The sequence below is a fragment of the Octopus sinensis genome, linkage group LG9 (assembly GCF_006345805.1).
Source record: "Octopus sinensis linkage group LG9, ASM634580v1, whole genome shotgun sequence".
Lineage (NCBI taxonomy): Eukaryota > Metazoa > Mollusca > Cephalopoda > Octopoda > Octopodidae > Octopus > Octopus sinensis.
In genome coordinates, this window is record NC_043005.1 from 96414742 (window position 1) to 96439806 (window position 25065).

The 25065-nt window shown below is 38.1% G+C and overlaps 1 protein-coding gene across 3 annotated transcripts in view; it reads left to right on the forward strand.

Moving 5' to 3' along the window:
- The window catches only part of LOC115215848 (inactive rhomboid protein 2-like), a 68154-nt gene that overhangs the window by 14042 nt on the left and 29047 nt on the right, over positions 1 to 25065 (forward strand). For all 3 annotated transcript variants that reach the window (XM_029785186.2, XM_036506191.1, XM_036506190.1), the window contains exons 2-6: positions 5652 to 5806; positions 6242 to 6572; positions 9007 to 9096; positions 17560 to 17675; positions 23053 to 23286. In XM_029785186.2, the coding sequence (XP_029641046.1) occupies positions 5679 to 5806; positions 6242 to 6572; positions 9007 to 9096; positions 17560 to 17675; positions 23053 to 23286 (899 nt within the window). In that variant the 5' untranslated portion in view covers positions 5652 to 5678. The remainder of the gene's footprint in view (positions 1 to 5651; positions 5807 to 6241; positions 6573 to 9006; positions 9097 to 17559; positions 17676 to 23052; positions 23287 to 25065) is intronic.

Below are 25065 nucleotides of genomic sequence, written 5' to 3' on the forward strand. Positions count from 1 at the left end.
TACAGATGTAGCTGTCGGTGTTCAGCTTGAGGCTCTCAGGGAAGAAGTGGGGTGGCATTATATCACCTTCGCTGTTGATGACATCAAAGACCATGATTGTCACTGGAAATTTTGTCTGCATGTCTCATGGCATGTCTTTGGGTGAGACTGTGAGCTATCTGCAGTATGGGGAGTTAATCTTCTGATTTTGACAGAAATTCTTCTCATTGGAGAAGAACCACTGCATGTCTGGCTTCAGTGAGTATTTTAGCTTGTTGGTCAGCTTTTGGTGTACTTGAGTCACTTTTTTGCATTACCTTGGATAGAAATTGTTTCTTCCTCATCTTGCATGAAAGGTAGCGAATGTCCTCACCAGTCTGTTGAGCTTATCATCCACATCTTTCTCTTGTTCAATGGCACACATTGATTTGCTGGGATCATTGTTGATGATTTGGATTTCAGTGATGAATTCTAGTGTTCTGATGGCATCAGATTGGCGATCATAGATTTTCCTCTCTGCTGTTGCTTCATAGTCAAATCCTGCATCTTCCAGCTCCTTTCTAACCCTTTCCACCATCATTCTGCTGACTCTGAGGAAGTCTGAAATTCTTTGATTGTCCTTACAGCACAGATTCCAAGAAGGACTCTGTGCTTCTTCCACAAACTGGTGAGGTCTAAAACCTTCCAAGGTCAATTCTGCAAAAAAAGTAAAAATGGGTTTTTGTTTTTAAGAAGAAATAAAATGACAATAGAAGTTTTAAAAAATGCATAAAATTAGCAGTTGAAAATTGCAAATGAATACTGTCAGCACCCTGTATATACATACGCATGTCTAAGTATATATGTACATTCATATGCATATTTGTATGTGTATATATATATATATATCTATATATATATATATAATCGATCAACATCAATGGAATTTGTAGTTGTGGTACCAGTGCCGGTGGCACATAAGAGAACCATCCGAACGTGGCTGTTGCCAGCACCGCATCAACTGGCCTCCGTGCTGGTGGCACGTAAAAAGCACCATCCGATCGTGGCTGTGCCAGCCTCGCCTGGCCTCCGTGCCGGTGGCACTTAAAAAGCACCATCCGAGCGTGGCCGTTCGCCAGCCTCGTCTGGCACCTGTGTCGGTGGCACATAAAAAGCACCCACTACACTCACGGAGTGGTTGGCGTTAGGAAGGGCATCCAGCTGTAGAAACATTGCCAGATCAGACTGGCCTGGTGCAGCCTTCGGGCTTCCCTGACCCCAGTTGAACTGTCCAACCCATGCTAGCATGGAAAGCGGATGTTAAACGATGATGATGATGATGATGATGATATATATATATAGTAAGTCCCAAAAAATGAAGAGCAAACACGAGGACATTATTTGAAGCGGGATGTCGTCACGGATCATCTTCAACATTGGGAGTGATTATTCAATCGCACTGATCAGCTACTGCTGATACAGTCAGCAGATCAGCATTTGATACAGTCAGCAGTCAGCATTTGATACAGTCAGCAGATCAGGACTGTACATGGTGCTGGGAAAATGTGGCTGTCCCCCTTTACTACTGCAGCAGCTCATTGTTTCGTTCCATGATGATATGAAGGCCACCATTCAGTTTGACAGTTTAATATCAATTAGCTTCAACATCGACAGGGGAGTAAAACAAGGTTGTGTCTTCGCATCAATCCTTTTCAGAATTTACTTTGCTCTATTGCTGCAGTATGCATTTCAAGAGTTGCCGGGAGATGTCTACCTTTGTTGGGGAACTGATGGGTCACTCTTTGATCTTTCTAGACTTCAGGCCAAGACTAAGATCAATAGAGCAACAATAAGAGACTTTCTCTTCACCGACGATGCGGCACTTGTTGCTCACAGGGAATTAACTTTACAAACAATGATGGACCACCTATTATCAGCATGCAAGGCCTTCGGTTTGGTCATCAGTGTAAAGAAGACAGTCATCCTCACTCAGGAGGACACAGCGAAAGGCCACATAAAGCTTGAGACAGTGGACAGGTTCTGCTATCTAGGGTCTACCATTTCCTCTACTGCTTCACTTGATGATGAGATTAATGTCAGGATTGGGAAGGCTGACAAAACGAGTATGGAAGAACAAGAGATTAGACATCAAGATCAGGGTTTATGAAGCATGTGTTCTCAGCACACTCCTCTATTGTTCTGAAAGATGGACCTTGTACAGCAGACAGGAAAAATGCTTTGGCATTTTCCATCTCAGATGTCTCTGCAAGATCTTAGGGCTAACATGGCGCAACAAGGTCACCAATGTTGAAGTGCTGGCCCATGCGAATCTTCAAAGCATGACAGCTATCTTGTGTATGAGAAGATTAAGATGACTGGGGCATGTCAGGAGAATGGATGACCATCAAATCCCGAAGCAACTGCTCTATGGAGAACTGGTCCAGAGCAAGAGACCAAGGGGAAGACCAAAACTGAGGTATAAGGACACTTGCAAAACTAGTTTGTCCAAGTGTGAGGTGGATGTCAGCACCTGGGAAGAGAGGGCTCAGGACAGAACAACATGGAAGACTGTGGTGAAGGAAGGAACTGCTTCGCTGGAGAGCAGCTACAGAAGAAAACAAGTTGAGAAGCATCAGCAGTGAAAGGAAAACAACAGAAATGCAGAGCACTGAGAGCCACCCTGTTGGTATGCAAGTACTGTGACAGAAGCTGTGTTTCAATCATAGGAAGAATCAGCCATGAAAGAAGCTGCAAGAAAGGGAACCCCTGATATGTTCGAGTAAGTGATCTCTAAGCTAAATTGACCACCTGCATAGACGAAAAGGGTCAATTATAATTATTATATTGTATATTTGTATATATGCTTTTACTTGCACAAGAATGTAGACGTTACTATGATTTAACCCCTAATTCACTTTCTGCTGACCTTTGTAAAAAACCAAAAAACAAACCCAAAATATATTTTGTCTCAACTTGCACTTAATGTTTTATATGGGTGTGTTGTGTGTGTGTGTGTGTGTGTGTGTGTTTTAACTAATACAGGAATGTAGATGTCACTGTGACCTGACCTGGAAATCACCTGCTGACTTTCATAAAAAGTACATCCAGATATACCTTATTATTCTGTCAAAGATGTACTGTAATCTAAAATGCAAAATTCATGGAAAAATATGCACTTGGTTTTTCTTTCCTTCTTTTTGGAATGTCTATTGTTATTTTTGTTTTGACCTACCTGAACTTGTATTCAATACTTTATATATATATATATATGTGTGTGTGTGTGGTGTGTGTGTGTGTGTGTTTTAACTAATACAGGAATGTAGATGTCACTGTGACCTGACCTGGAAATCACCTGCTGACTTTCATAAAAAGTACATCCAGATATACCTTATTATTCTGTCAAAGATGTACTGTAATCTAAAATGCAAAATTCATGGAAAAATATGCACTTGGTTTTTCTTTCCTTCTTTTTGGAATGTCTATTGTTATTTTTGTTTTGACCTACCTGAACTTGTATTCAATACTTTATATATATATATATATATGTGTGTGTGTGTGTGTGTGTGTGTGTGTGTATGTTCACATGAATGTGTAGTAATTGCTTGTGTGTGTGTGTGATTTGGTTTGTTGTGAAAATGGTACTCCCTTTCTCACATGACAGAGTGGTGAGTAGCCATTATAAAGTCAGACAGTCATTGTAGGAGGTCTGTAGAGTTATTGTATGAATTTTCAGTTGGAATCGGTGTCAGTTATGTGATTTATATGAGTTTGAGTTACTGCCAAAGTCGACGCTTCAAAGTCATTGTCTTGCAGATCTGTCAGTGATAGCACGATAGATGGGTCAAAGATATAAGACGCGGAATACTGCCACAACACATTAGTGGTGACAAGAATATTACAGTACCAAAGATAGAAGTGGATGAGGATCCACATAATAACAGTGGCAACAAGGATTTAAACAATTCATGTGGAGAATGTTGGAAAAAAAATTTTTTCATGAGAAAATAGACGATTCACACAGATGACGTTGAAGAATTTTTTTGTGTTGAGAAATTAAAAAGTCAGCAGCTGAGACACAAACATTTTTGTTGTATATATTTTAGAAAAAATCCGTAAAATTGTGGGAAAACTTGTTAATGGGTTTTGTTGAGTTGCAAAAACAGCAACAACAACTCAAAAAACAACAAGAACAACAACAAATGCTACAACTAATGAAGTTGGTAACAAAACTGGAAAATATGTTTTCACCAGACCATGTAGCAAATTGAATAAATGAATTTAAATATGACCCAGAAGGAATTACTTTTGAGGCCTATTACTGAAGATCTGACCAAATTTTTGAAAAAGAATGAGAAGACTGGATGGACGAACTGAAACGCGTCCGATTCTGAAGAAACTGGTGAAAATAGAGTATGAGAAATACCGAAACTTTATATTGCCTAAAAAAAGTTTCTGTCCTTTATGTTTGAAGATCATGAATTCATCTGATGAAAATGGTTTCTTTACAGTGATGTAATGTTCTCATTAATCAGTTAAAGGAGTTGCTGGAAACGGCTGTAATGAATTTTACTTCTTTGTTACTCATATTTTATTCATATATCCTAGAAAAAGTTGCTGATAGAATAAGTACTAGGCTTACAAAGAATAAGTCCTGGGGTCACTTTCTTTGAGTGAGATTAGTTTTGGATAAATGTAAGAGAAGAGATATGAGAAGTGATTTAGTGTAGTACTCTATGAGTAACTATTGTTTCTATACATTAATTACACACTCACTCTTACTTCTTACCATACACATTCTAACGGTTCCATCCTTCCTTATACTGCCTAGATGCCACAATGCAGATGTGCACTACTTCTTTAAATAGATACCTTGGAAATGCTGTCCAATAGAATCATAATAACTTAAGTTTCCTTCAACAACACAAAGACACAGTTGCTACCGAAATCAACTAAAAACTTCTACAGTTCAAACTCACTAGATTAAGAGGACTTAAAAAACCCCGTTGATGTTGCCCTTCCCTCACTCCTGACCAATCAATAAATCATTAGGTTCAACTCTCTCTTACTTTCATGACTCTGATCCATCTGTCCATTTTCTCCACCTACTATTCCTGGGCAGCAACTCCTCCATTGGGTTCTATTAGAAGCAATCCTCATTACATTTTCCTGCTAGATTCCCAAGCAACTAAAACTCTTATTATTTCATGCATTTCAATCTTTGATGGCACTTCTCAATAACACCCAGACCCATCTATTAACAACTTATGTTTTTGCAAGGTAATCAGTGAAATTTGGACTCTTATGAAATAGTTGTAATCAGTTCCTCTTTGCTTTTCCCATAGCAAACTCTTCTTTCTGTATGGTGTCTGATAGTTTGGATGTTCTTTCCAGGATTCTTCAGAATGGCATGATGCATGATTGTGCAGGTACCATCCAACATAATATTTTTGATGGTGTAAAAGATGCACAGAAGATGCACCCCAGTTTCAGTAGTACATATTCAGAGTAACAGTTTGTATTGCATTAAGTTTATAGGAGCCCAAGTTTGCATATCAGACCTGGGGTGACTTTTGGGGACATTTAAAAAAAAAAAAGTGCCATCAAATATGGTAGTTTATATATATATATATGTATGTATGTATATTTGTATTATTTTAATTTCCTGTAATTATTCTTTTGTTTTTCAATTTCAGATCTCAATTTGACACCAAATAAAGAGAATGGCAACACATCGAAAACCTTCCACTCCGAATCCATTTCAGCATGAAACTGTTCCAAAACAAGCCTCGAATCTATCAAATGTGGAACAACAACCAGCTTATGATAATCGTCTGCGAAGGCTTAGCTCGTAGGGACAAATTCTTTGCATTTCCTAACATTGTATTTCATTGCATTAAAATTTTCAAAGAAAAATGAGACCATCATGATGATTTAACGTCTGTTTTCCATGCTGGTATAGGTTAGATTGCTTGATAGGAGCTGGCAAGGATGGAGAGCTGCACCAGGTTCCATTGTCTGGTTTGGCTTGGTCTCTTCAGATGAATGCCCTTCCTAACACCAACCACTCCACGGAGTGTACTGGGTGCTTTTTATGTGGAACCACCATAGATACTTTTTAAGTGACACCAGCACAAGTATATTTTAAAAGCATATAGAAATGGTAGTTTGAACTAAAGTTCTGTATTCGTTTTTTCCTTTTGCATTTGAACTTTTAAATATTAATCTCGGAACAGATTGCCTGTTGACTTATTTGATCTTTTCATTTTTTTCTTTTTTTCCATAGCTCCATGAAGAACAACGTTGCAGATTTCTTTGGAGTTGGCAAAGAGAATGAAAAGCGTGAAATGGAATGGCATAATCGACGTTTACGATATCATAACACCATTGGCAAAATCAAAGACGATTATTTGAGAACATCAATGGATGATCAAGTAGACTCAAGTTTGTATTTGCAGGCATTACCCCGTGAAATACATGACCCTTACAAACGACCAAGTCATCACATATCTTACACAAGTGAAAGCACCAGTACCACCTACAAAAGACTACATCCCAGAAGGAAACGGAAAGAGTCAGTAGTATCATTAACATTAAAAGGCATATCATCAATTACTGTGAGTAGAATTTTTTGTACTATTTCCTGATTGGAAAGAAATGTTGTTTTTATGTCTGTTTTTCTGTGTTGGCCTTGTCTGGATGAACTCATATTACCGAGGCATTGTTTTATAGCTGGATGCCTTTCCTGTCACTAAACTTTACTTGTTTTTCAAGTAAGGTATTTCTATCACTTGTCTTCAAAAGCGCAGAGATAGGAGATGATTTTTTTTAAACTTGATACTTTCATGCAAAGCACAGTCTGTAAACATTCATTCTCACATACATCATCATCATCATCATTTAACATCCGTTGCCCATGCTGGCATGGGTTGGATGGTTTGACCAGGGCTGGCAAGCTGAAAGCTGCACCACCTCCAGTCTGATTCGGCATGGTTTCTATGGCTGGATGCCCTTCCTAATGCCAACCACTCTCAGAGTGTAATGGGTGCTTTTACATGCTACCAGCACGGGTGCCATTTGCATGACACAAGCATCTGCCATGACTGCGGTTTTACTTGGCTTGATGGGTCTTAAATGCAAACACACACACACCACCACCACCACCACCATCATCATCATCATCGTTTAGTATCTCTTTTTCAATGCTGTCATGGATTGGACAGTTTGAAATAAATCTGGATGCCTTTCCTAATCCCAACCACTTCACAGAGTGTACTGGGTGCTTTTTTTCATAGCAGCAGTACTGGTGAGGTTACTAGGTACCCACAATAGAAGCACCTTCAGCTGAGTGGGGTATAGTATACTGTGTGGTTGACAAAATCAAAAATGAACAATGCACTTGCTCAAAATTAAAAGTATAAAATGATGACAATTTATCCATCGCATCCTGTGTGGTTGGGGCAAGCGAAATCGAAATCGAATTGAACCAGCCAGGATCCCTGGTCTGGTGGTACGTAAAAAGCACTATCCGACTCGTGGCCGATGCCAGCACCGCCTCGACTGGCTTCCGTGCCGGTGGCACATAAAATACACCAATCTGACCGTGGCCGTTGCCAGCCTCGCCCGGCACCTGTGCAGGTGGCACGTAAAAAGCACCCACTACACTCACGGAGTGGTTGGCGTTAGGAAGGGCATCCAGCTGTAGAAACATTGCCAGATTAGACTGGAGCCTGGTGCAGCCTTCTGGCTTCCCAGAACCCCGGTCGAACCGTCCAACCCATGCTAGCATGGAGAACGGACGTTAAACGATGATGATGATGATGATGATACACACACGCATACACATATGTAGATATAGATCATTATCATCATCACACACACACACACATGTAGAGGCTTGACTTAATACACCCATGTTTTATGAACCCCCCAAAAGTTTACAAAACATCAAGAAGAACCTTTCACCCAATTCACCTTCTGCTGCCTGTGGAGGAGTGCTTAGCAGACACCACTGGAAGAGGCATAAAATCTTTTTTACCAAGTTAGAAATGATAGTGAAAAGATTGCTTTGCCATGATGAAAATATTTCTTTTTTTTGTTTTGGCTTCTTCATGTTGTTGGTTCATAGGCACAGGTGTGTCTGTGTGGTAAGAAGCTTGCTTACCAATCTCATGGTTCCGGGTTCAGTCCCATTGCATGGCACCTTGAGCAATCATTTTCTACTATAGCCTCGGGCCGACTAAAGCCTTGTGAGTGGATTTGGTAGATGGAAACTGAAAGAAGCCTGTTGTATATATATATATATATATATATATATATATATATATGTGTGTGTGTGTGTGTGTGTGTATGTGGGTTTCTCTGTGTGTGTGTGTGTCTGCGTTTGTCTCCTCACCATTGCTTGACAACCGATGCTGGTGTGTTTAGTTGTTCAGCAAAAGAGACCGATAAAACAAGTACTAGGCTTACAAAGAATAAGTCCTGGGGTTGATTTGTTCGACTAAAGGCAGTGCTCCAGCATGGCTGCAGTCAGATGACAAACAAATAAAAGAGTAAAAGAGAAAAGAAAAAGAATCGAATCCCAGTATTTGACTTGTACCATATTTATTAACCCTGAAGAGATGGAAGGTAACGATGACCTCAGTAGGGTATAAACTCAGAGTGCAGAGAGCCATGGCATTCTATTTGATGCTTTAATCTCTCTGCCAGTGGACCATCTCGAGAGTAGGTGATGATGTGAAATTGAAGAAGACAGTGTTGTTATGTCAGTGGTAGACTTCAAGACATTGGTGATGGCAACAGCTGGTGTCTTTATGTAAATTTTCTATTTCTTTTTTATTAATCAAAAATATTTCTCTGTAGAAATATATTACAATATTGTATAAAAACTCTTTTATCTCTCTCCAGTTTTTCTTTCTCTTTATAAATATTTGTTAACATGAGTTAGAACTCTGTATTCGTTGTGTAGCTTTACTTTCCAATCTATTTTTGTTTAACCTCAACCCTTTATTCCATTTCATCTCACAGCTGTTTCGCTTCTCCTTTCTCTAGAGTTTAAAGAAAAAGCAGCCAAAACCTAGTATTACTCCAAACAGGAGTTATGCACCAGCAAGTTTACGTATTGATGAAGATTCTTCACAGGTAAAAAAAAAAAATACATAAAAAGTATTTTGGGTTTTCTTTATATTTCTAGCTTTATCTTTTACTAGCAGTATAGCCCGGCGTTGCTCGGGTTTGTTTCGACCCTTTAGAATTGGAATTTTTGAAAAGTAAAAATTTTGCATTATGTAGTTTGTTATTCTCTTTAAGTGAACATTTTTCTGGCTGAAAAACACCGAAAAATGGCGACACTGCAGCAAAAAAAATCGTAAAAAATGGGGATTTTCATAGAAATAATGCACCTTTTTAATGTAAATAATTTTTGGTGTTAACATGGTTCGATTTGAATTATTTCTTCTATGGAAGCCTTCTATCATACTCTAAATTTTGGTCAACTTGCGCCACAGGGTCTCGGAGGAGATAGTGTTAGTTGAAGGCTATCAAACCTACCATACACAGACAACTTCAGCTTTATAAATATATAGAGATTTAAAGCAGAGTTTGGCAAAGTTAGGCCATTATGATGTCTTCTGTGGGCCTTAGACCTTTTGTTAAAAATTTTGCAGTTTAATGTATTTGCTAATCGTTGGATAGTTGATGGGTTTAGATGTCTTTTACGAGGGGCATTCAATAAATAATGCCCCTGACTCACTTCCCATAGCAGTAGAGCAACCACACTTGGCACAGTTATTAGTCTTTTCCTTCATAGGAACTACCCAGAGTTATGCATTTCTCCCATCGTTTGATACAGCTCTGGAGACCGTTTTTGTAGAAGACCCCAGCTTGGTCCTCCAACCACGACGTGACTTCAGAAATCAAGGCTGCATCATCTGGGAAACGCTTTCCTTTCAAAATCAACTTCATGGCTGGGAAGAGGTGAAAATCAGAGGGTGCAAGGGGAGGAGTTCATAGCTGCACGCCTGTGCTTCTGATCTGGCGACACGCGAGTTGTGGACCGGAGCGTTGTCCTGCAGGAGGAGGATGCCTTTGCTGATCTTGCCCCGCCTCTTGATTTTGATAGCTTCTCTTAATTTCCTCAAAAGTGAAGCATAATAGGCTCCTGTAATTGTGGTACCCTTTGCCAGGAAATCTGTCATCACTACTCCGTCCTGGTCCCAGAAGACTGTGAGCATAACCTTGTCAGCGGAGGGCTGCACCCTTGCCTTCTTTGGAGGAGATGAGTCACGGTGCTTTCACTGCATTGACTGGGCTTTGGTCTATAGATCATAGTGATGGACCCAGGTTTTATCCTGTGTGATCAGTCTTTTGAAAAATTTTGACTCATCTTCTTGGCACATCTCCAAATTCATCCTCGAGCACTCAACGCGTTTTTGCTTCTGGAAAGGTGTGAGCAACCTGGAAATCCATCTGGCAGACACCTTTTGCATATGCAAATGGTCATGAATGATAGTTTCCACAGACCCGGTACTAATCTTGACCTTATGGGCTATTTGGCGAATAGTTATGCGTTGACCTTCCAAAATGGCAGCCTCAACTTGACGGACAGACGTCTCATCAACGGCAGAAGGGGGCGACCAGATCTGGGAGCTGTTTCCACAGAGTTCCGACTATGTTTGAATTCACAATGCCAGCGTTTTACAAGGTCATATGATGGGGCATCATCACCATAAGTTACTTTCATTTCATCAAAAGTCTCCCGTGGTGTGCGTCCTTTCAAATACAAAAACCAGATCACTGCTCGACACTCAACAGGCTCCATTTCACACTTGACTCAGTTCAAACACCTGTAAATCAGAAACCACAATTAGTTCAGAGCTGTAATTCGCCACTTAATCTATAGAGGTATAAATAAGTGCACATGCAAAATTTCAGCTAGATCAAACAACTGCAAGTGGGTCAGGGGCATTACTTATTGAACGCCCCTCGTATATCATGAATATACAGGGTGTCCACAAAGTTTTTGTTTACAGAAATATTGCCTGTGATGAAGATGGTGTTAGTGAGGATGTGTGTGAATATTTTTACATGTAAAACATACACAGGGTGCAATGTATAAATTGTTGCCATTTTTATATTTTTAATGTCACACATGCACATTGTTTTTGACTTTGTTGACTACACAGTATAGTAGGGTCAGTTGGGCCCCACCTGTGAGAAAAACAGTACCATGATGCAATTCACTCTGCCAGAAATTTGGAAACAACATGCTGTACTTCTTGGCATTCATGCTGGAAGTTTCAATATGAAGATTTCAGAGTGTTTGGGTATCAATCTGAGGACAGTGCAGAGAATTTGGAAAGAGTTGGATGACTCTAATGGTGATTACAAAGGTACGGCAGCTTGGAAAACTCACTCTGGTTCTTATGATAAGAAAAGAACTCCTGAATTTGTTGGTGAGATCCAGGCCATGATTGACAACAATCCTTCCAAGTCAATCAGGTCCATCACCAGGGAATGTCTGAGTTTCTTATCAGGTAGGTAGTGCATGAAGACATTTGGTATTTTTCATACAAGATTAGAAACGGCCAATTTTTATTCCAAGCCATCAAGGACTAGAAGAAAGACCATACTAGGAAGCTATTGAACAAACTCAAGTACCCCCTCCAACTGAACATGCTTTGGTTTTTCTCAGACAAGAAAATTTCTGCCAGGATCAGATACTCTTACATTTGAAAATATTTTTATATAATTTTGGTAAATATATCTGTTAAAATGAGATATCAGTGTTATATTCTTTTTTTTTTTAAATTTGGACAACAATTTATTCACTGCATCCTGCATATGTTAGGCAGGGGCGGATAGATGGGGGAAGTATGAGCAAATGTAAAAAAAATAGCAGAAAAATAATCTGGTGGGCCATTACGAAAAGAAGTTGCTGATCCCTTATTTAAAGCCATGATTTATTATTAGAAATTCTACCCTCTTACTAGAGTTGACAGTGGATTTTCCATGGGCAGCATTTTGATGTAGGAGAATAGCATTTGTGTAATAAACTGATATAGATACTTCTGTCCTATAATACCAGTTATAGCCATGTGGTGAAAATTTGATTTCAGTTAGGTATGAGACATGACAGAAAGTGTAACATATATGAATCTATATTTCTACTGTAACATACAATGGGTTGTAATTTACTTTTGAGTAAATTAAAGAAGTGTTGCCATTTTTGAATGATTGTGTCCTGCTATTTTGTGATATCAATAGAGGCATTGAATAGGTGCAGTGGGGGAGAAAAAATGTGAAGCATTGATATAGTGGTACAGTGTTTTAATGATGTAAATAACATCACTTGTTGCCTATTCAGTTCATTATGAAAGGGCATCTACATGGTCTCTTGGTTTGCTAGCTGTCTAATCACCCTCATATTCTCTTCTACCATTTTAAAAATAGTAAGCGCCCACTGGACATGTAGTTTTGAATGTGCAGAAAGAGGTCATTGTCAAAACTGGAATGCTTTTGACCATAGCGCTGATTAGGAGCTAAAAAAGCACCAACACCAGCCCAGCATGATTTCTTACATAAGTACAAGGCTGACAATTTATAAGAGAAGGATATAGTTGATTGAATTGAGCCAGTACGTACTGGCATTCATTTTCTCATCCTTGGGTTGACAAAAGGCAAAGACTATCTCAGGGAGATTGAATTCAAATCATAGAGGCAGGAAACTAATATACAGGGTGTCCACAAAGTCTGGGTACATGGAGTAAATAAAATCATAACATAAAGAATTAAATATAAGAAATAATTTCTTAAAGTATGTTTTAATCCCCATGTACCCAAACTTTGTGGACACCCTGTAGATGTTATTTATTTATTAATGCTCTACTGGCATTACTCAGTTAAATAATGATATTTTAAATAAATAGAAAACCTTGGGGTTGTTAAGTGTCCGCAACGACTACAGTGAGTTATATAATCACAGCTTTGTAATAGAAATTCAATATCTTGATCACACATACCTTCTATTTCTTGACTTGTTGAATTATGCTTTTTACTTGTTTCAGTCATTAAACTATGGCTATGCAGGGACACCATCTTGAAGGAAAACCCTTCAAACAAGTACTTTTTTTCTTAAGCCTGGTACTTATTATAACAGCTGCTTTTTGTTGAACTGCTGAATTACAGGGACATAAACAACCAACACCAGTTGTCAGGTGGTGGTGATGGAGGACAAGCCAAAAGACCCCCCCCCCACTTCATATATAGAGAGAGAAGGGTAAAGACTCCTTTTGATCGTGGATGACCATGGGATTGCACCTAGAAAGTTCCTCTGAGGCACAAGTCTGGGTAAGATTTTTTATGGAGGACCAGCAGTTGTCCATGCATACCAGTCTCCCCTCACCATGCCACTGATGTTATCCAAGGAAAGACAAAAGCCAATACAGCTCTGATCCACAATGCCAAGGCAGATTCCATCCTGACGAAGTGCTTATTTCTCACTATTGTTATCTTTTTGGCACTTTCACAGAAACTTACTGCAATGGTAGTCCTGATTGCCACCATGTTCTTCTTTATATAGCATATGGTGCTTTTGTTGACCACACAGTAGCGACCTACTGCAGCTTGACTTTTACCTTCTTGGAACATATCCAGCAGTTGTACCGTCTCATGGGGCATCATAATCTTTTTCTGGCGCTTAGGTTCACTGCCAGAAGCCTTAGAAGTTGTAGGGCGTTTGGGCGGCACCATAGGGCTTTAATAACATGCTACAAAAAACACAGCATTCAACAAAATACTCAAGATAGCTACTGGATGCAGTTTTTCTGCCAAAAAACTACAAGATTTTCCTTTCATCTAACATGTTCATACCACCAATGGGAGATTGAGTAGCGATTAAAAATAATCATGGTTTTGAAAAATTAAGCTTGTATTACTGCTAGATACTGTAATCTATACTAAAGTAATAAGAGAGAGAGAGAAGGACCAGCAAGTGACCTAATTTCAGTTGGGCTATATTGGCTCATGACCTTAAAGATCATCCTGTTGAAATAAACAATATGTAAAAGCACCAACCGATCGTGGCCGTTTGCCAGCCTCCTCTGGACCCTGTGCCGGTGGCACATAAAAAGCACCCACTATACTCACGGAGTGGTTGGCGTTAGGAAGGGCATCCAGCTGTAGAAACACTGCCAGATCAGACTGGAGCCTGGTGCAGCCTCCTGGCTTCCCAGACCCTGGTCGAACCGTCCGACCCATGCTAGCATGGAAACCGGATGTTAAACAATGATGATGATGTATGATGAAATGTAGCGATTAACGTAGTCTCATGTTGTATATATCTTTGGTCTGTTATCAGTAGCCCAAGTAATACTTGTGCGATACACTGTGTATATATATATATATATATATATATATAATATATATATATATATATATATATATATATATATATATATATATACATATATGTATATATATATATACTAGCATTAAAGACCCGTCGTTGCCGGGTCATAGGGCTAGTGCATGTATATATGTATATATATATATGTGTACATATTACATGTACATCTATATATATACATCTACACATAAAATACAAAATACAAAGTTATATCTTGATATCGCTAGTGATAACAATACTCAAAATATATAACAGACTGGAATTGTAGGCCCGTCTCTTGTAATTTCGATCAATTGTATCTTGTCCTCCCTCTTGTATAGAAGTGTGGCTACAATCCAACCTACCTCTACTTCGAGTGGGGGTGGGGGGCAATTTTAGTTTTTTTCTTGGATGTCCTACGTCCCAGATATAAAGGTAAAAATAAAATATTTCCACTTTGCAAGGTTCAAGTTGAGTACTCCTTTGCACGCTCCGTTGACTCGAACCTTGCTTCTATTGTGGTGAATTTACCGCCTCTGATTACCTTTCATAGTTGCACCAAGACACTTTTCGAAGGTGCTTTCCTCCATGTGTTCAAATCTTCTTTTTTCTCTACATTGTATACTTTATAGACAATAGTCTTTTCTTTAATTCAATTTGTTATTATCCATCTGGACTATTCCATTTCTGCACGCTAATTTTATTTTTAATTTATTCCCATTCATGTGAAACCACTTCAAGTCATTGATGCAATTTTATACCAATTGCTATTTTTACTTTGTTACGATTATATTATACTTTAGTTTGATTTTAATTATTACTTACTACATATAATTCAATTGTTATTATTATTTTTATTGTTAAAGTGAAAGTATCTGACATAAAATAGTGAAAAAGATATGAAAATTTTTTTTGCCGATGACACTCCCCGGACCCTAAGTAAGGCATGTGTAAAATTTGAATGAAATTGGTTGTGTAGTTCTCAAGTTTTAGGGAAACACACAGACAGACAGACACACATTCTCAGTTTTATATATATATAAAGATAAAGATATATATATATATATATATATATACACACACATATATATATATATATATGTGTGTGTGTTGACTACAATGAGAGGTTGTTGTTGTTGAGAGACAAATACAATGGGAGAGAAGGAGAGAGTGTGTGTATGTGTGAATATGGATAGATGTCGCTATACTGATTAGCAAGCTTTAATTGAAAGCAGGAATAAGAGATACAAGATACAGTGTACTTGTATCTAAAAACAATCAAGCGACGTGATGTGTGACTATTCTAATCAGAGGGAGCTTCAACTGTGAAGGGGTGTCCAGTAAGCTGTGAAATACAGTATATTGTTATTAATAATTTAGCCTTAAAAAGTGTGAAAAAATATATATTGCCACGGAAAAAGCCATAAAATATCACGGGCAATATTTGCGATTCCACAAATATGCAGTGGTTTCTGTGAACAATTATTAGTTCCGTGAATAACTGGGACCACAAATAAGCTGGGATACACTGTATATATATCATGGGCTTCTTTCAGTTTCTGTCTGTAAAATTCTACTCAAAAGGCTTTGGTTGGCCCAGAGCTGTAGTAGAAAGCACTTGCCCAAGGTACCATGCAATGGAATTGATCCCAGAACCATGTAGTTGGGAAGCAAACTTCTTACAGCTGCATTTTAAATAAAATTTTCAAAATTAGTTAATCTGACTGATTTAGTGGCCATGAAATGGTTACAAATTTTGGCTTATTGAAAACTACATTCACTTTCTGGCAGACAACTATCATATATCTGTTTGTTTACAGCTACCACTTAACTCTAGTTGAAAGGACCATTTAAAGTTCAACAGAGCAGGCATAAGGTTTAGAAGAGACATGAAATACCAGAAAATGTCAAAACTATCAGAAGAACTAAGTTAAATATGCCAAATTTCTAATAGCTTTAAATAGATGTTCATTGTCACTGAAGCTGGTTAGTTTTTAGTTTGTCTTGAATAACATTATGAAAATTTGAGTTTTTCAATTCATTTGCATAAATCTGCCATTTGCTGCATTTTGCAACTCTTATTTTTTATTTCTTACTCCAACTTACATCATCTGAAATATAGTGGGAAATTCCACCCATGCTATAAGATACACACCTATATATAGATGCTCTCTCTCTCTCTCTTTAATACTCTAAATGTATAATTTTGGTTCATCATCATCATCCTGTTTTCCATGCTGGCATGGGTTGGATGGTTTGGCGAGCTGGCAGAAACGTTAGCACGCCGGGCAAAATGCTTAGCAGTATTTTGTCTGCTGTTACGTTGTGAGTTCAAATTTCGTCAAGGTCGACTTTGCCTTTCGGGGTCGATAAATTAAGTACCAGTGTTCTGGCCCCTTCCACTGCAACACCATGGCTGCTCAGAACCACCTGTCAATATAGGTGTCAAAACTCATGCAGACCAGCACAAGCTTTATTGAGTCAGATGTTTCTACCATTCTCAATGTTCATTTTTGCTGCACCACTCATCCTCACTCTTGAGCTGGATGTAATGTCTTGCTTTCTCAGTGGCTTGTGACAATTCTGGAAATTATTAAAAGAAAAATCATTACAGGACTAGCGATATTAAAATTTAAATTAACATTATAGCACACACACATGGTTGTGTGGTAAGAATTTTGCTTCCCAACTGCATGGTTCTGGGTTCAATCCTGCTGTGTGGCACTTTGGGTAAGTGCCTTCTACTATAGCCTCAGGATGACCAAAGCCTTGTGGATGGATTTGGTAGATGGAAACTGAAAGAAGCCTGGTATGTGTATATGTATGTACTTGTATATTTATATATGCTTTTGTGCATATATTTGTGTGTATGTGTGTGTGTACACACACATATATGTACATATACATGTATGTGTGTTTTTGTATTTATGCTTGTTCCCCCACCACCACTTGACTATTGGTGTTGGTTTGTTTATGTCCTGTGACTTGTTGGTTCAGCAAAAGAGATCAGTTGAATAAGTACTAGCCTTAATAAAAAAATAAACACTTAGGATGACTAAGTACCAGTTATGCACTGGGGTCGATGTAATCGACTTTATCCGTTTGTCTGTCCTTATTTGTCCCCTCTGTGTTTAGCCCCTTGTGGGTAGTAAAGAAATAGATACAAGATAGAAAAGACTTAAATTCTTTCTTTTAATTCTGTCTTAAATCATATTTTATAGGTTCCTCCTCGAGAAGATAGTATTATAGATGATGTATTTTTTGATGAAGAAATAACGGAAGAAGAGAAAACCCTTGAACAAATTCCTGAAGAAGGAATTGTTGGAGAAGCTGAAATGTAATTCATAAACTATTGTTTTAGAACAATTGATTTCTTTAATTTTTAAAAAATATATTTCTTTATAAATTTTACTTGTTAAGAATCTTTGTAGGTGCCAGCATGGTTGTGTGGTAAGATGTTAGCTGCTCAACCACATTGTTTTGTGTGGCATCTTGGTCAGGTGTCTTCAAGTATAGCGTCAGGCCAATCAAAGCCTTGTGAGTGGATTTGGTAGATAGAAACTGAAAAAAGCCTGTTGTATACATATGTGTGTGTGTTTGTGTCTGTGTTTGTCCCCCACCACCTCTTGACGACCAGTGTTCAGTGTTTATATCCCCATAATTAGCAGTTCAGCAAAAGATAGAATAAGTATTTGGCTTCAAAAAAAAATTCTGAGCAGATTCATTCAATTAAAATTCCACAAGGTAGTGTCCCACCATGACCAGAGTCTGAAAACTGGAACAATTAAAAGATAAAAGAAGATATAATTTATATCTGCTTTACCAATTAATTAATTTAAGGATGTTGAGCTGTGTATATTGCCTTTCTAGATGCTCCTGTCTTAAGGGATAGGTATAAATGTCAAACATAATAAACAAATTGAGCACAGAGTTTGGGTAAGAAGATCTTAAAAAGACTGAAGCATACAGTGTGGAATTTGTTATGGATTTAAGAAGTGCAGCTTAATAAGTGTAGATCACATCCCATTCTGAGCTACTGCACCGTGTCAGTGGCCAAGACTTAATTTTCAACAGTGCATTCTATCTAGATGTAAGGGCAACAAAGTGATTATAGTTAAGTGTTAGCACTGTAAAACTGTTGAGCATTTTTACATTTGGCTTGCCTAAGCTTAGTTCAGCTCACCACCTTCCATGGGAATAATTCTGGCTATAGATATGTTTTCACTGACTTGAGATAGAAAAGGCTGAGTAAGCGTGATATGGCATCTATTGTGGGTTTAAGAGGTATAGTTTGCATTGCCTTGAGTTTGTATAAAAAGAAAAAAGAAAAATGGGATTGACAGACACATTGAGTTGGTTTAATTAGAGGTGTCATCATCATCATCATCATCATTTTTAACTTCCACTTTTCCCTGCTCACATTGGCTGGATAGAATTTTGTTGATGTTGATTTCCTACAGCTAGATGCCTTTCCAGTCACTAACCCTTACCTGCTTCCAAGTAAGGTAATATTTCCCCATGACCAGCTATGTTTTCACAGAATATTGGACACAAAGGACACTGCATGATAGTGACACTTGTTGACAACTATCACACAATGTCAAAGTAGGGAGACAGTAACACACACACACATTGTATATATACAATGGACTTCTATCAGTTTCCATCTACCAAATCTACCCTGGTTGTCCCAGGGCTTTGGTAGAATAGAAGACACTTTCCCAAGGTGCCATGCAGTGATACTAAACCTGGCACCATGTGGTTGGGAAGCGAACTTCTTGCCACACAGCCATGCCTGTATCTAGTGTATATTCATTTAATCCAGAGATTTTAGCAATTATTGATTATAATTAAGAAGTATGTTTTGGGATAAAGGAAATGTAGAGTGGTTCATATTCTGTATAATTGGTACAAGTTTATTGACTGTCACTCAGGTGTATAATCAGATATACTGGACATCATCATCATCATCATTTAATGTCTGTTTTCCATGCTGGCATGGGTTGGACAAATGTAAAAATGTCTTAAAATTTGTTTGTGGGTAAGTAAAAGGGGTTATCCTGACCAGTTTCAGTCCTTTTTTTAACACTCTTTAAGGACTTTAACCTGTTCTTCCTGTTGCCAATCCTTACTTATTTCCAAGCAAGATAATAATTGCTCATGATTGGAAGACTGGCACTGAAGGATGCCTTCTATATGATGGTGACATTTGTTGATAGCTATTAGGTTGTCCAGAAAGTTCCGAGCATTTTTAAGCTAAATTTTTTAATGCTTCATTGAACACTCCTGAAACATAACACGGGTAAGATTTTGGCGTTGCTTGAAGTGGTAGCACATCACCTCTTTGTTCCTGACTAAAAATAGATTTATCTTTCATTCCGGTTACCTTTTATTGACATTTGAAATGGAGAACCAAAAATTTCATATTTGCATTGTAATGCTTTTCTTGTTTTTTTTTAAAAAGGGAAAATGTTGCAAAGACTTGCAAAAACATTTGTGAAGTTTACAGTGATGATGATGCTGTAGGTGAATCAACTGTTTGAAGGTGGTTTGCGAAATTTCAAGCTGGAGAGTTTAGCTTGGAAGATGACGGTCACAGTGGAAGACCTTCAAAATTGGAGGAAGATGCTTTGAAGGCAAAAATCAAAGAAACCTCAAATATCATGACAAGAGAAGTCTAAAAGTATGGCTCATGTACACCTAGTGAAGCTAGGATACATTTCTCACTGTAATGTATGGGTCTCTCATAAACTCTCAGAAAAGAATTGCTTGCACTGGTATTCTGTTTGTGATATGCTTTTGAAACGGAATGAAACCATGCTTTTTTTGAAACTACTTGTGACTAGAAATGAAAAATGGATTGTGTACGAGAATGTAGTGCAAAAAAGATCCTGGAGTTTGCGTAACGCTCCCCCAAAATAGCAACAAGAGATGAATGCCCATGCCAAAAAGCTATGCTTTGTGTTTGGTGGGATCATAAAGGCATTATTTATTATGAGCTTCTCCCACAAAACTAGACCATTATTCTGATGTTTACTGTTGGCTGCTGGCTAATTTGAACCAAAAAAATCCAAGAATTGAGGCTGGGGATTGCTAACAGAAAAGGGGTAGTGTTCCAACAAGACAATGCCCTACTACATGTATCTTTGGCTATCTGAATAAAGTTACATGAACTTGGCTGGGACCTCTTACCCCACCCACCATATTCTCCTCATAATGTGCTGTCTGGCTACCACTTGTTTTTGTCTCTAAAGAACTCATTGCAAAGAAAAACATTTAACAATTTAGATGGAGTCAGAATGCATCTAAATAACGTTTTTTCTTCAAAACCAAAATTTTATGTTGATGGAATATTTAAATTGCCTGATAGATGGGCAAAGGTTATTAGTAATAATGGAAATTATTTCATTGAATAAAATTTATTAAAAGGTCAATTATTTATATACCTTTTAGCATATTAAAAAACGCTCAGAACTTTCTGAACAACCTCATATCACATGTCAAGACGATGTGGCATACACACATTTGCATACATACATGCCTACACATATATGACAGACTTCTTTCCAGTTTCAGTCTTTCAAAACTACTCACAAGTTTTTTGTTGACCTGGGGATATAGTAGAAGACACTTGTCCAAGGTGTCACACTGTGGGATTGAACTTGAAACCACATGCTTAGGAAGTAAACTTCTCAACCACACAACGCATGTTTGCATGTTTGATAATTTTAAAACAGTTGCACAACGCTACCAACCAATTCCATTAAGGTTAGAGAATTAGTAGAAATTAATAAGTTTGATTGTTGTAACATTTCATGGATCTGGTTTTCAATGGAAGGCAGAGAAAGATGAATGTGCTGTTTAGGCTGGCAGTGAAGGGGAGTGAAGGAGAAGGGCCAAAGAGAGGTGGTATGAGGATGAGAATATGGAAGTGGCAAGGAAAAAGGGAATGAATTAGAGGTAATAAACAAGAGGAGGACAATGACCAAGTTCTAAAAATAGAGTTGTGATTGATGTAATTATATGGTGAATGTAAGGTGATTGGTGTAATTATAAGGTGATTGGTGTAATTATAAGGTGAATTGGTGTAATTATAAGGTGAGTGGTGTAATTATAAGGTGAATTGGTGTAATTATAAGGTGATTGGTGTAATTATAAGGTGATTAGTGTAATTATAAGGTGAACGAAGAGACAGTGTTAAAATATGTTCACTGCTGTAGAGGCATACACACTTAACAGACTCCCTGATGTGCATATATATACAGCATGTACTCACAAACAATTGTAGAGTCAAAGTCACAACCAAGTGTGTTAGAGTATAGAAACCTGAAATAGACAGTCCGAAAAATAACAAAAATTGAAGAAATAAATGGTTGTGGGATTTGAGAAGTGAATGGGGCAAGAATCAGAAGTTGAGCTAGATTATGATATCATGTGGAGCGGAGGTTCTCAGGTTGAAATATGGAAATATGCACCTTAAGTTGGTAGGTCTCTCTCTCTCTAACACCTATTTCTTTATTGCCCACAAGGGGCTAAACATAAAGGGGACAAACAAGGACAGACATAGGTATTAAGTTGATTACATCGATCCCAGTGCGTAACTGGTACTTAATTTATCGACCCCGAAAGGACGAAAGGCTAAGTCGACCTCGGCAGAATTTGAACTCAGAACGTAACGGTAGACAAAATGCCTATTTCTTTACTACCTACAAGAGGCTAAACACAGAGGGGACAAACAAGGACAGACAAACGTATTAAGTCGATTACATTGACCCCAATTGCATCACTGGTACTTAATTTATTGACCCCGAATGGATGAAAGGCAAAGTCAACCTTGGCGGAATTTGAACTCAGAACGTAACGGCAGACGAAATACCGTTAAGCATTTTGCCCGATGTGCTAACGATTCTGCCAGCTCGTCGCCTTAACACCATGACATTGGAGTACAGATACTGATTAATTATCATGGAAGAGCTGAGGCGAGCTGAAGTAACGAGTTATGAATTTAAGGATTTACAAACCATTATTAAAGTATCAACCATCTCTCAAATAAAAATATAAATTGAAGTTATATCAAAGGTATGGTTTTGAAGCATATACTTTGGATCTGTTGTTAAGACATCACAAGTCACATCTACAAAGAAAATTATCCTATGAATCTAATTTTCAGCAAAAATTTTTATATAGGCATAGGAGTGGCTGTGTGGTAAGTAGTTTGCTTACGAACAACATGGTTCCGTGTTCAGTCCCACTGCTTGACACCTTGCGCTAGTGCCTTCTACTATAGCCTCGGGCCGACCAAAGCCTTGTGAGTGGATTTGGTAGACGGAAACTGAAAGAAGCCCGTCGTATATATGTATGTTTGTGTGTCTGTGTTTGTCACCCCAGCATCGCTTGAAAATCGATGCTGGTGTGTTTACTTCCCCGTAACTTAGCGGTTCGGCAAAAGAGACTGATAGAATAAGTACTTGGCTTACAAAGAATAAGTCCTGGGTGTCGATTTGCTCGACTAAAGGCGGTGCTCCAGCATGGCCAGTCAAATGACTGAAACAAGTAAAAAGAGTATATAATGAAAAAAAATTTTTTTTTTGCATAAGAAACTAAAAAAAATAGCTAAGGCATTTCAAGGGAAAAGTATTTTGTGTATGAAAGAAAAATATGTATTGCCAATTAGAATTTTCATCTATACATATTCCTTCATATTTCTGTTGTAGATCACCAAAAACTGCTCCTGTGCAGGATAAACCACCATCAGCAGTTTCTTATGATACCGTTGATGCACCTATTGGGCTTAACAAAATTAAAGATACTGTTATTTCATCAATGTTAAAAAGACCTCACAAGAGACGCTATGGTATGGGTCTCTTGGGTTCCATGCTGCACCAAAGAGTAAAAACTCGCTTACCAGCTGATGTCAAGAGTCAACTTGATGAGTTAGATAATTACAGGTAAGTAAAAGAAAAAATAAAATAAAAAATATGTTGTTTGTTAGTGGTCTCCACCATTGAACAAGATTGTTATATATGTTTATACTTCAATAACATCATGTTATAATCTATCAGATTATTCTGTTTGTCAGATATTTGTATGTTTGAGTATTATGCTTTCAACCATCTTAATCATGAAAATCATTGTTTAACGTCCACTTTTTCATGGTTGCTTGGGTCTGATGGAATTTGTTGAAGCAAATTTTCAGTGGCTGGATGTCTTTCTGTCACCAACCTTACTTATTTCCAAGTACGGTAATATTCTCCATGATCAGACATGTTTTCATGGAAGTTTGGAAACAAAAGATACCACTTGTATGATAGTGATGTGTGTTTACAACTATCACATGAAGTCAAGGCAAGGAGACAATAACACACACACACACACAAATAACAACAGATGGATTGTAGTTCACTACAGCTTTTTCAGGTGTGTCTTCTATTGATGTTACATCATGCAAAAAGAAAAATCCATTCCATTTTCATCAAGTGGCTTCATGTAAGAATTAGACATTTTGAACATCTCAATAACAAGTAAAAAGTCCCATTTTGACTGCTGACCAAAATTCAGTCAGAGAATTGTGATTGTATGTATAACTGGGGTATAAAATCCATGTTTATTTTAGCAAGTATGTATTTGTCTTCAAGTATTTCTACATGATAGCAATATCACTGATCTGACCTTGGGGATTTACTATTTAAGTACCTGTTACACTTAAACTCTGAAATTTTTTTTCTCACAAACACACACACACACACTCTCTCTCTCTTTCCCTCTCTCTATGTGGAAGACATGGGACGAAGTATTGAAGGCCAATCTCAAAACGGCAAACCTCATGAAGGAGATGACAGAGGACCGAGCTATGTGGCACATTGCTCCACTTGAGGAAATCCATCCACCACAACAGAGTTGAGATCCTAAACCCAAGGTGCCACATTAAAAGCTTCCAATGCACTCTGTAAAATGGTTGGCATTAGGAAGAGCATCTAGCCATAGAAACTGAGCCAAAACAGTCTTTGGAATCTTGTGTGACCCATTCCTTGCCAGTTCCTGTCAAGCTGTCCAATACATCCAGCATGGAAAATGGATGTTAAATGTTGTTGTTGATCTATATATCTACATATATAAACACACACACACACACACACATCATCCATGTGGACACATTTCTTTCCTATGACATTACAATCTTCTTTCACACACTGTCTTGCAATCCGAAATACTTCAGTTCTTTGGTCCTCAGGTCACTGGACATTGGCAAACTTCTTCTTTTCTGCTTCTTCCTTGGTTATATATACCTGTCTCCTAGCTTCCCTTCTGGCTATCTGATACAGTTTCCTGCTACCCCCACTCTTCCAGTTCTTCCAGGCTTGCTTCTTTGCTCTAATGGCCCTGTATAGTCAACTGCTACAATAGAAAAGGGGATGCTGTAGATAGAAATGACTAAAGAGGCACCAAATTGCTAGATCAGGTGATGAAAGTTACAGAGAGGGTCATAGCCCAACTAATTAGGAAAAGAGTTAGCTAAGATGAGATGCAGTTTGGGTTTGTGCCAGGTAGAAGCACCATTGATGCTATATTTCTGGTAAGGCAACTGCAGGAGAAATACCTAGCCAAAGATAAACCTCTGTACTTGGCTTTTGTTGACGTGGAGAAAGCCTTTGACAGGGTGCCTCGATCCCTTATCTGGTGCTCAATGTGGAAACTAGGGATAGATGAGTGATTGGTAAGAGCTGTAC